Below are 12,511 nucleotides of genomic sequence, written 5' to 3'. Positions count from 1 at the left end.
GAGCACAGTTAACTCTTTGTGATAATAAGATTGGTAAATCAAATACATCACATAACAGACAATGTATATACATCACAGGAGATGCTGGATTCACATATATCACATAGGAGACACTGGGACTGCTGTATATACATCACAGGAGACACTGGGGGCACATGCATCACTGGAGAGCTGCGGGCATTTACATTACATAGGAGACGCTGGGACTGCTGTATATACATCACATAGGAGATGCTGGGACTGCTGTATATACATCACAGGAGACACTGAGGGCACATACACCACACGAAGGGCTAGGGACATGTATATGTCCCCAGCCCCTCCTGTGATGTAAATGCCCCCAGCCCCTCTTGTGATGTATATACCCCCAGCATCTTAAATGTGATGTATAAGTCACAGGAGATGCTGGGGCATGCACATCACCGGAGGGGCTGGGGCGCAAACATCACCAGACGGGCTGGGGCGCAGACCTCACCAGACGGGCTGGGGCGCAGACCTCACCAGATGGGCTGGGGCGCAGACCTCACCAGAGGGGCTGGGGCGCAGACCTCACCAGAGGGGCTGGGGCGCAGACCTCACCAGAGGGGCTGGGGCGCAGACCTCACCAGAGGGGCTGGGGCGCAGACCTCACCAGAGGGGCTGGGGCGCAGACCTCACCAGAGGGGCTGGGGCGCAGACCTCACCAGAGGGGCTGGGGCGCAGACCTCACCAGAGGGGCTGGGGCGCAGAGCTCACCAGAGGGGCTGGGGCGCAGAGCTCACCAGAGGGGCTGGGGCGCAGAGCTCACCAGAGGGGCTGGGGCGCAGAGCTCACCAGAGGGGCTGGGGCGCAGAGCTCACCAGAGGGGCTGGGGCGCAGAGCTCACCAGAGGGGCTGGGGCGCAGAGCTCACCAGAGGGGCTGGGGCGCAGAGCTCACCAGAGGGGCTGGGGCGCAGAGCTCACCAGAGGGGCTGGGGCGCAGAGCTCACCAGAGGGGCTGGGGCGCAGAGCTCACCAGAGGGGCTGCGGCGCAGCATTGGGGGCACGCAGCACTAAGGGTTGCACGCAACTCGGGGAGGGGGGGTGGTACACAGACCTGGGGGGCCCCACTAAGCATTGGACAGGGCACACAGTAGCAGAGGCCGGGCGCTGGACACACAGCATCGGAGAACAGGCGCCGGACACACAGCACCGGAGGCCAGAGGGCAGGCACACAGCATCGGTGGGCAGAGCACGGGCAGACAGCTTTGGAGGGCAGCCACACACCGCTGTGAAGCTGCTGTGGGACGGAAGCGCAGAGCGCTAAACCCGCCCACAAAGTAAGTCCTGAGCATGTTGGCACTGGCTAGCAGAAGAACCCGTTGGTACCCACAAGCAGCGCATGTGGGTATTTAAAGGGCCGTGGTCTGCAAGACCGCGGTGGCGGCTCGAAGACTGTCACCCCGGGAATCTGCCCGGGGGCTGCAGAAGAAGTCGTGGCGAACCGCATACCCCAACCCCTGGTATAGGTAGTTGTATTACTCATCCAGTATTTACACTCACAAATAGGTGAGTTTTATAAAAATAAATAAATAACAAGATCTGTTTCAAAAATGGTGCAAAATAGCAAATATTGTAATGAATAGACCAGATTTATAAAACATGGTAATGTAATCAATTTGGCTAGGCATGTTTATTTTCTTTATCGCTTCATTGGGGGACACAGAGACGATGGTTGTATGCTGCTGCCACTAGGAGGCGACACTAAGCAAAACAAGGAAAACTCCTCCTATGCAGTATACACCCACCAACTGGCAATTGTTCCTCAGTTTAAGCTTAGTGTCCATAGGAGGTGGACACACTTGGGGCTGCTCCCAGCCCCTTAGGTTTGTATTTTTAATTTTTTCCCCTTTTTCGTTTCAGACACAGCTCGTCGGGCGACAGGGTGTAATAGCTCACCCTGCTCTCCCCCCTAGAGACCGGTCGCACAGAAGTGGGGTCCGTCCGCCACTTCCGTTGTCCTCCGTGTCTGTCTGGCAGGACCCTACCCCCCTAACACTCTCAAGACTGTTTGGGGGGCATCCGCACAGAGGGACAGGCGGATGGTCCTTGCCCCCCTCCCCCTGCACGCTCGCCCTCCACAGCCGGCCTGATCAGGGGGGGAGACGAAAAAATCTCCGGAGGATATCGTCTCCCTAGGTATTTCCCAGGAGGCCAGGATCAGCCAGGATCAGGAGGACTATCAGCCGTCGGGACAGGTACCCATCCCTTGTCCCGGGTCATGGGGGGCTCTGTCATAAAAAAAAAAAAAAAGGGAAAAGAAGGAATTTGGCCCTTTAGCACTTACCCCTGGTCAGATCCCCCTTCATTCAGGCTCTGCCCCCGCTCTCGTCCTCGGCGCCGTTCTCCAGGCTCCCCCTGCGGTCTCAGCCTTAAAATTTAGCCCCCGGCTTCTATTCAGGCCTAGCTCCCGGCCAGCCACGCCCCCTCCCGGCCGGCCTATCACACGGGTCCTTACTTTTCAACAGGCCCGCCCGCTCTAGCAGCCATTCCCTGCAAGCCTCTGCGCGCTCTTTTCTGACCAATCCCGGCGCTCCTTGCTCTCAGCCAATCCCGGCTCCCGGCAGCGCGCCGTTTTTTCGCGCCTGTTTACCGTTCCTCCCCCAGCCCGGACTCCTCAGCAGCGCCATTACAGCCTGAGGCGCTTCTGGGCAGCGGCAGCGTTCCGGTTCAGCTCCCCACAGACTAACCTGCAGATCCCCGCAGCCCCCACCTCTGCTCCCTCAGCCTGCAGCTTCAGGACACCGGCTTCAGACAGCAGCATCAGCACACACAGGACGCCAGAGTCTGGGTAAGCTCTGCCACTGGGAGGCAGCTCCTTCCCCAGTCCCCATCCTCATCCTCCTGGCATCCTCTGCTCTGTTCTCTCTCTCTCTCTTTCCCCCCTCTCTGCTGTCCCATGTCCAGCACAAGAGCAACCCGCTCTCAGCCACAGGCCATAGTGCTTCACTTCGCCTGCACCTCTTGTCTAAAGAAGTTTCCCTCAGGGCAGTCTTCCTCCACCTGCCTAGCCTGTAGCACCCCTTCCATGACTACTACGGAGCCCCCCACCTCCCGTAACAAGGACTCTGCCCCCATGCCTGGGTGGGCCTCAGCTCTCTCTCAGTCCGTGGACAACTTAACCAAGATGTCTCAGACCTTAGCCTCGGCCATAGACCGTCTGCCCGCCTCCTCCTCTGGAGTCCCCCCGGTGATCCAGAGCGAGTCTGAGCCCGCAGCGCCTCCAGCCCGGCAGGGCAGAACTCACAGGAGGTCTAGGAAGCGGTCCCTCTCGGGGTCATCCTCCAGCTCTCCTAGCCCCGCTATAGCCTCTAGAGTGTCACGCTCTCTGTCTCCTGCCTCTTCTGCGGCAGCTCCAGATTCGGACCAGGACTCTGTTTCTGACTCCGATCTGGACTCTGAACATATATCCAAACTGACCGGTATGATGGAAAGTCTGGTCATTGCTGTCAATCAGACCCTAGAGGTGAAGGACGTTGATCCGGCGCCTACCAGTCAATCAGTCCCTTTCAAAAGAGCCAAGAAGCTGCCAAGAAGCTTTGGCAACCACAGGGAGTTTGAGGATATTTTCTCCAGACAGTGGGAACATCCCGACAAGCGTTTCCAGAAGCGCAAGCGGGCACAGGTCCTTTATCCCTTTCCACCGGAACTTCTTCAGAAGTGGTCAGTGGCCCCTTCAGTGGATCCTCCGATCTCCCGACTCTTGTCCAGCACCACCTTGCCGCTGTCTGATGGTGCCTCCCTGAAGGATCCCTCAGACAAGACCATAGAATCCTTAGCCAGGTCGGCCTTTGAAGCCTCCGGCTCTGCCATCACTCCAGCCTTTGCAGCCACGTGGGTTTCCAAGGCTGTCTCCGCCTGGGCAAAGCTCCTTCGGCGTGGTATCCTAGCTGACGCTCTCAGACCCGAGCTGGCAGATCTGGCAGATCAGATCACACATGCCGGAAAATATTTAGTCGCTGCGTCCCTCGACTCTGCTGCTTCCGCTGCTCTGGCAGCCGGCAACATTACTGCAATCCGCAGAGCCCTGTGGCTTAAAGCGTGGAACGCGGACTCAGCATCCAAAAAGTCCCTCACCAGTCTTCCCTTTGTTGGTGCCAGACTCTTCGGAGAAAAGCTGGAAATGATCATCTCTGAGGCTACGGGGGGCAAGAGTACTTTCCTCCCTCAACAGAGGATTTCCCGTGCCCCTCCAAAGCGGCGGGCTTTTCCCTTTCGCCAATTCTCTACCAACACCAACACACGTCGGGAGCGGTCCCCAGCACGTCAGGAGAGACGGAAGCCCTCCTTTAAGGCAACACCCCACTGGGGTTCCTGGCGTTCCCGTGGCCAGCAGTCCAAGCCCTCCAGATCCAACAGATTCTCCTCCGCATGACTGGGCTCCCGTCCCCGGCTCCTCATCCAGGGTTGGCGGTCGTCTCCGCATGTTCAGAAGCACGTGGCTTTCCGTGATAGACGACTCCTGGGTTCGAGACGTCGTCTCTCACGGCTACAAGATAGAGTTTTCTTCGCTCCCAGGTTCATGCTTCGTCCAGTCCAAACCCCCCAAGGATCCCTCCCTCACCAAGGGCTTCTTCGCAGCCATCCAGTCCATGCGAGACTCTGGGGTCATCACCCCCATCCCCCCTCAAGACAGATTCCGGGGTTTTTATTCAAACCTCTTCGTGGTACCGAAGAAGAATGGCACAGTCCGCCCATTCTGGATCTCAAGCGCCTCAACAGGCGGGTCCGTCTCCGGCGGTTCCGCATGGAGTCTCTCCGCTCAGTGATAGCGTCCATGGAACCCGGGGAGTTTCTTTGCTCGGTGGACATCCAGGACGCCTATCTGCACATCCCAATCTTTCCAGCTCATCAGAGATTTTTACGCTTCATGGTTCAGGGGCAACACTTTCAGTTTACGGCTCTCCCATTTGGGCTCTCGACAGCTCCCAGAGTCTTCACCAAGGTGATGGCTACCGTCATGGCTATTCTTCGGACCCGGGGAATTCTAGCCATTCCGTATCTGGACGACATTTTGATCAAGGCTCCCTCGGCATCGGAGTGCCGCGACAGTCTCAACATCACTCTGGATACTTTAACCCGTCTCGGCTGGTTGATCAACAGACCAAAGTCATCTCTGATCCCGACTCAACGCATCTCATTCCTCGGCATGATATTCGACACCACGCAAGCGAGGGTTCTTCTGCCGAAGGACAAGCTCTCAGCTATCCTCAGGGGGATTCGGAAGCTCCAACGCGCACCCCGTTGCTCCCTTCGGTACTGCATGAGCATTCTCGGAAAGATGATGGCGTCAATGGAAGCGGTGCCCTACAGTCAATTCCATACTCGCCCTCTTCAGGGTCTCCTGCTCGCAGCATGGGACAAGTCTCTTCACTCCCTGGATCGGCCAATTGCGATCCCTACTCGAGTCAGAGAGTCATTGGAATGGTGGAAATGCTCTCCCCTCACCCTCCAAGGGAGATCATTTCTTCCACTTCGATGGAAGGTCATCACGACAGACGCCAGCCTGCTGGGATGGGGAGCCACATTCCAGGACCTCACAGTTCAGGGTCGCTGGACCGAGCCGGGAACTAAGCTTCCCATCAACATCTTGGAACTCAGGTCAGTTCGCCTGGCTCTCTTTCATTGGAAGGCTCTGCTTCACGGACACCCAGTTCGGGTGCAGTCCGACAATGCAACCACCGTGGCCTACATAAACCATCAGGGCGGAACACGCAGCCGAGCGGCGATGAGAGAGGTATCTCAAATCCTTGACTGGGCCGAACAGAACATCCCAGCGATTTCGGCGGTCCACATCCTGGGTGTGGACAATTGGGCCGCCGACTTCCTCAGCCGAGAAGGCCTCGACGCGGGAGAATGGTCCCTCAATCCCAGAATCTTCCAGCAGATCTGTTCCAGGTGGGGGACCCCCGACGTGGATCTCCTGGCCTCCAGGTGGAATCACAAGGTGCCCCAGTTCGTCTCCAGAGCAAGAGATCCACTGGCGCTCGCAACGGACGCCCTGGCGATCCCCTGCCCTGGTCGCAGTTCTCTCTGCCGTAACTCTTTCCTCCGCTTCCTCTTATCCCCAAGCTAGTCAAGAAGATCAAAGCGGAAGGAGTTCCAGTGATTCTCGTGGCCCCAGATTGGCCCCGTCGCCCGTTTTACGCAGAGCTCGTGCACCTTCTCGCCGACGTTCCGTGGAGACTTCCAGACGTCCGGGACCTTCTCACTCAGGGGCCTTTTCTTCACCAGAATTCACAGTCGCTCATTTTAACGGCATGGCTGTTGAAGCCGCAGTACTAACTTCCTCGGGATTCTCAGAAAGGGTCGTCCAGATAATGATCAAGGCACGGAAGCCTTCCTCTTCCCGCATCTACCACCGGACGTGGAAGGCCTATTTCCGCTGGTGCGAAGCTAACCAGGTCACAGCCATGACCTTCTCCTTAGCAGTTCTGTTGTCCTTCCTGCAGTCTAGTCTGGATGCTGGTTTAGCACTCAGCTCCCTCAAGGGCCAAGTGTCTGCTCTTTCCATTCTCTTTCAAAAGAGAATTGCCTCTCGCTCACAGGTTCGCACATTCATTCAGGGGGCTGCGCATGCGGTGCCCTCCGTTCAACCTCCGGTGGAGCCCTGGGACCTCAACCTGGTTCTGTCTGTTTTCCAGCATTCTCCTTTCGAACCTATGCAGGAGGTGTCTCTAACGTTCCTCTCTTGGAAGGTCGCCTTCTTAGTTGCCATCACGTCAATCAGGCGGGTATCTGAACTAGCAGCGCTTTCCTGCCGCTCTCCATATCTTGTTTTCCACCAGGATAAGGTAGTCCTCCGTCCGGTACCGTCCTTTCTGCCCAAGGTGGTCTCCTCTTTCCATCTTAACGAGGACATTGTTCTTCCCTCCTTTTGTCCGAACCCTTCGCACCCTCGTGAGGTTCTTCTCCACAAGCTGGACTTGGTCAGAGCTCTCCGTCTGTACATTTCCAGGACGGCTCAATTCAGACGGTCGGATTCCCTCTTTGTGCTTCCGTCCGGCCCGCGCAGAGGCCTAGCTGCCTCCAAATCCTCCATTGCGCGATGGATTCGCTCTGCCGTACTGGAAGCCTACCGGGTAAGAGGGAGAACTCGCCCACTCAGGATTACGGCCCATTCCACCAGGGCGGTGGGAGCCTCGTGGGCGGTCCGCCACCACGCTCCAGCGTCGCAGCTTTGCAAAGCGGCCACCTGGTCTTCGCTCCACACTTTCACAAAGTTCTACAGGGTCCACACTTTCGCATCCTCCGATGCGAGCCTCGGTAGACGAGTTCTGCAGGCTGGAGTGGACCGAGGTCAGCCCTGAGAGTAACATTAGACCCACCCGTGGGACTGCTTTAGGGCGTCCCATGGTCTCTGTGTCCCCCAATGAAGCGATAAAGAAAAGTAGATTTTGGGTACTCATCAAAAAATCTCTTTCTTGGAGCATTCATTGGGGGACACAGCACCCGCCCTTGTGTTGGACATATGTTACTGTTCAATGTTACTGTTGAATATTGAGTTTGATGTTCACTTCTGTAAGATTGTTCGTTCTTTACTGTTGTCTCCTATTGCTTTCTCACTAACTGAGGAACAATTGCCAGTTGGTGGGTGTATACTGCATAGGAGGAGTTTTCCTTGTTTTGCTTCGTGTCACCTCCTAGTGGCAGCAGCATACAACCATGGTCTCTGTGTCCCCCAATGAAGGCTCCAAGAAAGAGATTTTACGGTGAGTACCCAAAATCTACTTTTTTTTTACACCTTCTTCCTTCGCACCCCACCAACATGGCTGTCATACTTGTATGCAAATTGCAGATGTGTGTAATACATATTATTACTGATCTTAGCGATGGCTTCTTTTTTCTACACCATTTACAGGAGTCTAAACAAAAATACCTAAAATGCACGTGTCCTGGTATATTGCATCCGTGGCCAGTACAGATCCCAATGTACATATACTTGTGGATTTTATTATGTTTGTGTTAGACGCCAAACATTTGCCCTTATGTTGTGGAGTTTATTAGGTTTCAGTACCGTACATCATTTGTATTTTGTTTATTATTTCAGGAATTCCTAAATGGAGAAGAGCTATTGGATGATCTAATGGATAAAATACACGGTGCAGCTGATTCGGAGGCTTTACTGGAGGTCATAAAAAGACATTCTTCAGGAGTGACAGATGTTTGACGAATGATTGCTTAGTAGGGCAACTAAAGTTAAAATGAAGTCACAAGATCGTTATTTGTCGCTTTGGTAAATGTGGAACTCCACTTATAGAATAACTGTATCATGAGGGGTACACTATTAAAGCGATGTATATTTTTTATTTAAATATCTTGTCTGGTCGCTTGTCAAAATGTAAAGCTATGTTCTCCTATATCTTCAGCTGAATACTTGGAGAGTTCCTATCTCACAGAACAATAAAGCTGTACAATGGCTGTTGCGTGCTGTAAATAATCTGAAAAATAGCCACGTTAGATAAAGTAATGAAAGTCTAGTAGTCTGGACTTTAACATCTAGTCGGCTACGCGGTCAATCAGTCACTTGTTAGACTGGTGTCCATGTCTCTTGACAGATTCATTAACAATTTTGCTTAGTTTCAATACGTAAAGCGGAATAAACAATGAGACTCCATCATCATGATCCTGCTCTTCCCTTGGGACTTTTCAGAGATCTCATACACCTTATATTATAAGACAATCCCCGCAAGATCTGCAGGTCCAGCAGCTTTGGTCTGGTGTGAGCAGCCAGCATTGAAAGAGTTGTCCGCTACTTTGAAATTCCCTATTTTCTAAGGGGGGGGGGGCGGCGCGGGTTTTTTCCAGCATGTCACATGTCACATGTCACATGTCTCAATACATTCATATATGTACAATTTATTTAACCCATACGTCCATGGGTTGAATAGAAAATGCATGTTCCTTGATTGCAGAGTTGACATGATGGCTGGTAAAGTATAAATCTAGAAAGATTAGATGTGTTAAGAACACGTGTCAAAAAAAGGGACAGGTGCACGGATGAAAAGGCCGGCCACGCCAGGAAGCTCCAGGAAAGGGAAAAATCCAGCATCCAGGATGCTGGATTTTTCCCTTTCATTAATAAATGTATGTATTCCCTGATGTATACTACCAAACATATACCTTTGTATCCTCATATGCCATTCTATACAACAAATAAAAAAGTATACTGACATATACCAGTCCAATAAAGTCAATGCATAAGACTGGGACCACACAAGCACTACTGCGAGTGCATCGCATTACACTTTGCTCCTGCTCTGCTGGAGTGTAAGTAGAGTGTCAGGCCGCTGTAATACGATCGGATCACAGCTGCGAGGGGAGAGGGAGGGACTAATTTTCCTTTCTCCTCCATTGTCAGCTGATGCCTATATCGCACTGCACTCTGGTGTAATGCAAGTGCAGTGCAATGTTTTGCATCCATAGACTTGTATGAAAACTAATAGGATTCCACCTGCACCATGTTGCAATTGTTTACGCAGTCCGATTAGGGCTGAGAAAAAAAATAGCTCATGGGAGCTGCCCCATAGAGTAATATTGGTCTGAGTAGAATGCAATTTTTTTTTAATCACATTCCACTTGTTCTATTTTACTGACCATGCGTCCTTAGCCTAAGGGTGTGTCTACACAAACGTATTTTCTGTCCTTTTATGCATCGGATTGCACCAATCTACTGTAGCAATATTTCACATGGACTTTAGGATGTGCTAATCTTGCCTATATTTTCACCAGAAAACTGCATGTAAATTAAGCTACTCCTGCACCCGTCCACTATGCAAAGAAGCAGATGGAGCTGTACGTAGTAGAGCTAATGATTATACACAATTTCCATACACAACTGGTTCATGAAGTTCAGTGCGTTTGATCTTAGTTTTATAAAAAAAAATAATGCTACCATTTTCATTATTATTTCTCACAAATTGTAGCTTATACAGTTACTACCAAGTTGCCATCTCAATGTAAAATGTATAAAGAAAAGAGCTACATATAACAGGGAGCACACCCACAATAGTATATATATATATATATATATATATATATATATATATATATATATATATATATATATATATAAGGCAGTCTTTATTGTAACAGCAAGAATAAAAACACTAAAAAATGTGACACACAAGATAACACGGCCTGAAACCCCTTGTGACCCCCGTCATGTACACAGCATGAGCAATAATATGCGATAATGAAGACGTCATACATATAACCTATAAATCATGCAAAATTGTATAAAGGCTGATGAAATATCTCACATAAATGCACAATGCCAACTGGCTTGTACACAATCAGAAAAACCTGCTTAGAAGATATATATAACCATATAGTAACAGTGCCCACTGGCCATGAAAAACAGTCATATCCCAAAGGAAAATATATATATAGACGGCAGACAGTACCAATATATGTCAGTGGAGCAGTATCACCTCCCAGACCACATATAAGGCAAGCAGTTATCCCTCCACAGGCAACCACTATATAAAATGTGGCAGCCAGATAATGGCAAAGAACTATACCATGTGCAAGTAAGCGAGGCAAATAAGCAAGGCCAAAGGAGGTACACAGGGGACAGAGAATACCGGCCATCTCAATGTAAAACACTATTAAAACTGATTATATTGTATATCCACAGCAGCAGTGCACTCATTGATCGGAGTCTCCTTTGCTACTAGTTCTGCCACTCTGCTTGCTAAAGTAACACTGGCCTTTTAAAAAGCATAAATGGGTGGTCCTGCAGCAAGGAACATGTGATGTAGTACAGACTACACTTCCCATGAGCACTCTGTGACCCTCCGTGCAGAGCGCCTCCCTCCAGCCTTGTTCTCAGCCAGAACAGTACAGTCTTGATATTAGTCTGCAATGCTGAACCTGTGCAGAGAAAGCGAGAAAGTAGCACACACACGAACTTTCTGTACCATTTTATGTATGTCACTGCAACTGTGTATTCTGTACCTGAACCATTGTGGACCCAACCATAAGCCACAAGATCATCCACCGTATTATAAATGCTAAAAGTGGGTCACGGTGGGGTCTGGGCTGGTGTTATACATAGATATCTAGTATATGTATATATGCATGTGTGTAATACAATATATTATATATGGGTTTGTGCGCATAGGTATTGGGCAGCGTTCTCACAGCCAACGTTCTTAGTCCAACAAATCAAAGTTTATTAGCTCCACAAAACAGCCGTGCTCTGGCACACAGGTAGAAACAGAACCGTACAGTGCATGCAGCAGCTTAATACTCAAGCAGGTATTCATCTAATACTTAGGCAGATATACAGTATGTTTACCCATACACAGGTTGGTATGAGATTTCTCCAGCTTCCACACTCTGGTAGACTGTTCATAATTAAAGAAGTGGTTCTCCCATATCCATTATTGGCCACATCGATATTATGTTGAGAAACCATGTTTCTCTCAAATACCTTGTGTTGCCAATAGTGCCTGTGAGCGGCGCTATTGCGGACCGCTTTTCCCCATCGCATGACCCCTGGGCTCTGTGACATCGGGGATCCGGTGATGTCACGTCATATCAACGCCGCCGGCCCCAGTCTCCCTGAGTCACTGGGCTGTGGATGGAGTTTCACCGCTCGTCACAGCCCAGCGTGTCTCCTGCTTGCAGCGCTCTGCAGTGAAGGAGGAGGGAGCAGGGAGATGCTGAGCCGTCACACTGGGCTGTGCTGAGTGGTGAAACTCCACCCACAGCCAGTCACTCACGAAGACTGGCCTGTCTCAGTTGACATGACGTCACAATCTCGTGGGCCATGCGAAGGGGGTGAGTGTAGACCACAATAGCGCCGCTAACAGGCACTATTGGCTACACAAGGTATTTGAGAGCAACATTATTTCTCAACATCAACATAATATCGATATGGACAATAATGAATATGGGTGAAGCACCCCTTTAAAGGGTCCATTTCCTCTCTAGGACCAAACACTGCTCAGCCCCTTAGCCTGCTCCCATCACTTCATTCAGACAGAGACCCTGGTATGTCTCTCCCAGCTACAACTCACGTCTTGGCTGGTCACTCATGAGCCTACTCACCAGCCCCACACCATGAGCCCTTTTCCTGGTTCTTTAGCAAAACACTGCAGGTGCACTCCTAATCAAGACCTGAAGAGCTGGGTTTAACCCGGTCCTTCCCAGCTATGCTAATATATATACATCTATCTATATATATATTGCTGGCCAAAATTATTGGCACCCCTGCAATTCTGTCAGATAATACAGTTTCTTCTTGAAAATGATTGCAATCACAAATTCTTTGGTATTATTATCTTCATTTAATTTGCTTGCAATGAAAAAACACAAAAGAGAATGAAACAAAAATCAAATCATTGATAATTTCACACAAAACTCCAAAAATGGGCCAGACAAAAGTAACTGCGAACAACCGCTTCCGGTAACCATCAATGAGTTTCTTACAATGCTCTGCAGGAATTTTAGATCATTCTTCTTTGGCAAACTGCTCCAGGTCCC

The 12,511-nt window shown here is 50.9% G+C and overlaps 1 protein-coding gene across 2 annotated transcripts in view; it reads left to right on the top strand.

Annotated features, from left to right (window-relative positions):
• The window catches only part of MTRF1 (mitochondrial translation release factor 1), a 34,106-nt gene extending 25,772 nt beyond the window's left edge, over positions 1 to 8,334 (top strand). For both annotated transcript variants that reach the window (XM_075336854.1, XM_075336855.1), the window contains exon 10: positions 8,070 to 8,334. In XM_075336854.1, coding sequence (XP_075192969.1) covers positions 8,070 to 8,189 — 120 coding nt within the window. In that variant the 3' untranslated portion in view covers positions 8,190 to 8,334. The remainder of the gene's footprint in view (positions 1 to 8,069) is intronic.
• The last annotated feature ends 4,177 nt before the right edge of the window (positions 8,335 to 12,511 follow it).

This window comes from Anomaloglossus baeobatrachus, chromosome 2 (assembly GCF_048569485.1).
Source record: "Anomaloglossus baeobatrachus isolate aAnoBae1 chromosome 2, aAnoBae1.hap1, whole genome shotgun sequence".
Lineage (NCBI taxonomy): Eukaryota > Metazoa > Chordata > Amphibia > Anura > Aromobatidae > Anomaloglossus > Anomaloglossus baeobatrachus.
The sequence above is the reverse complement of the archived record's forward strand: the minus strand, read 5'-3'. Positions and strand labels throughout refer to the sequence as shown.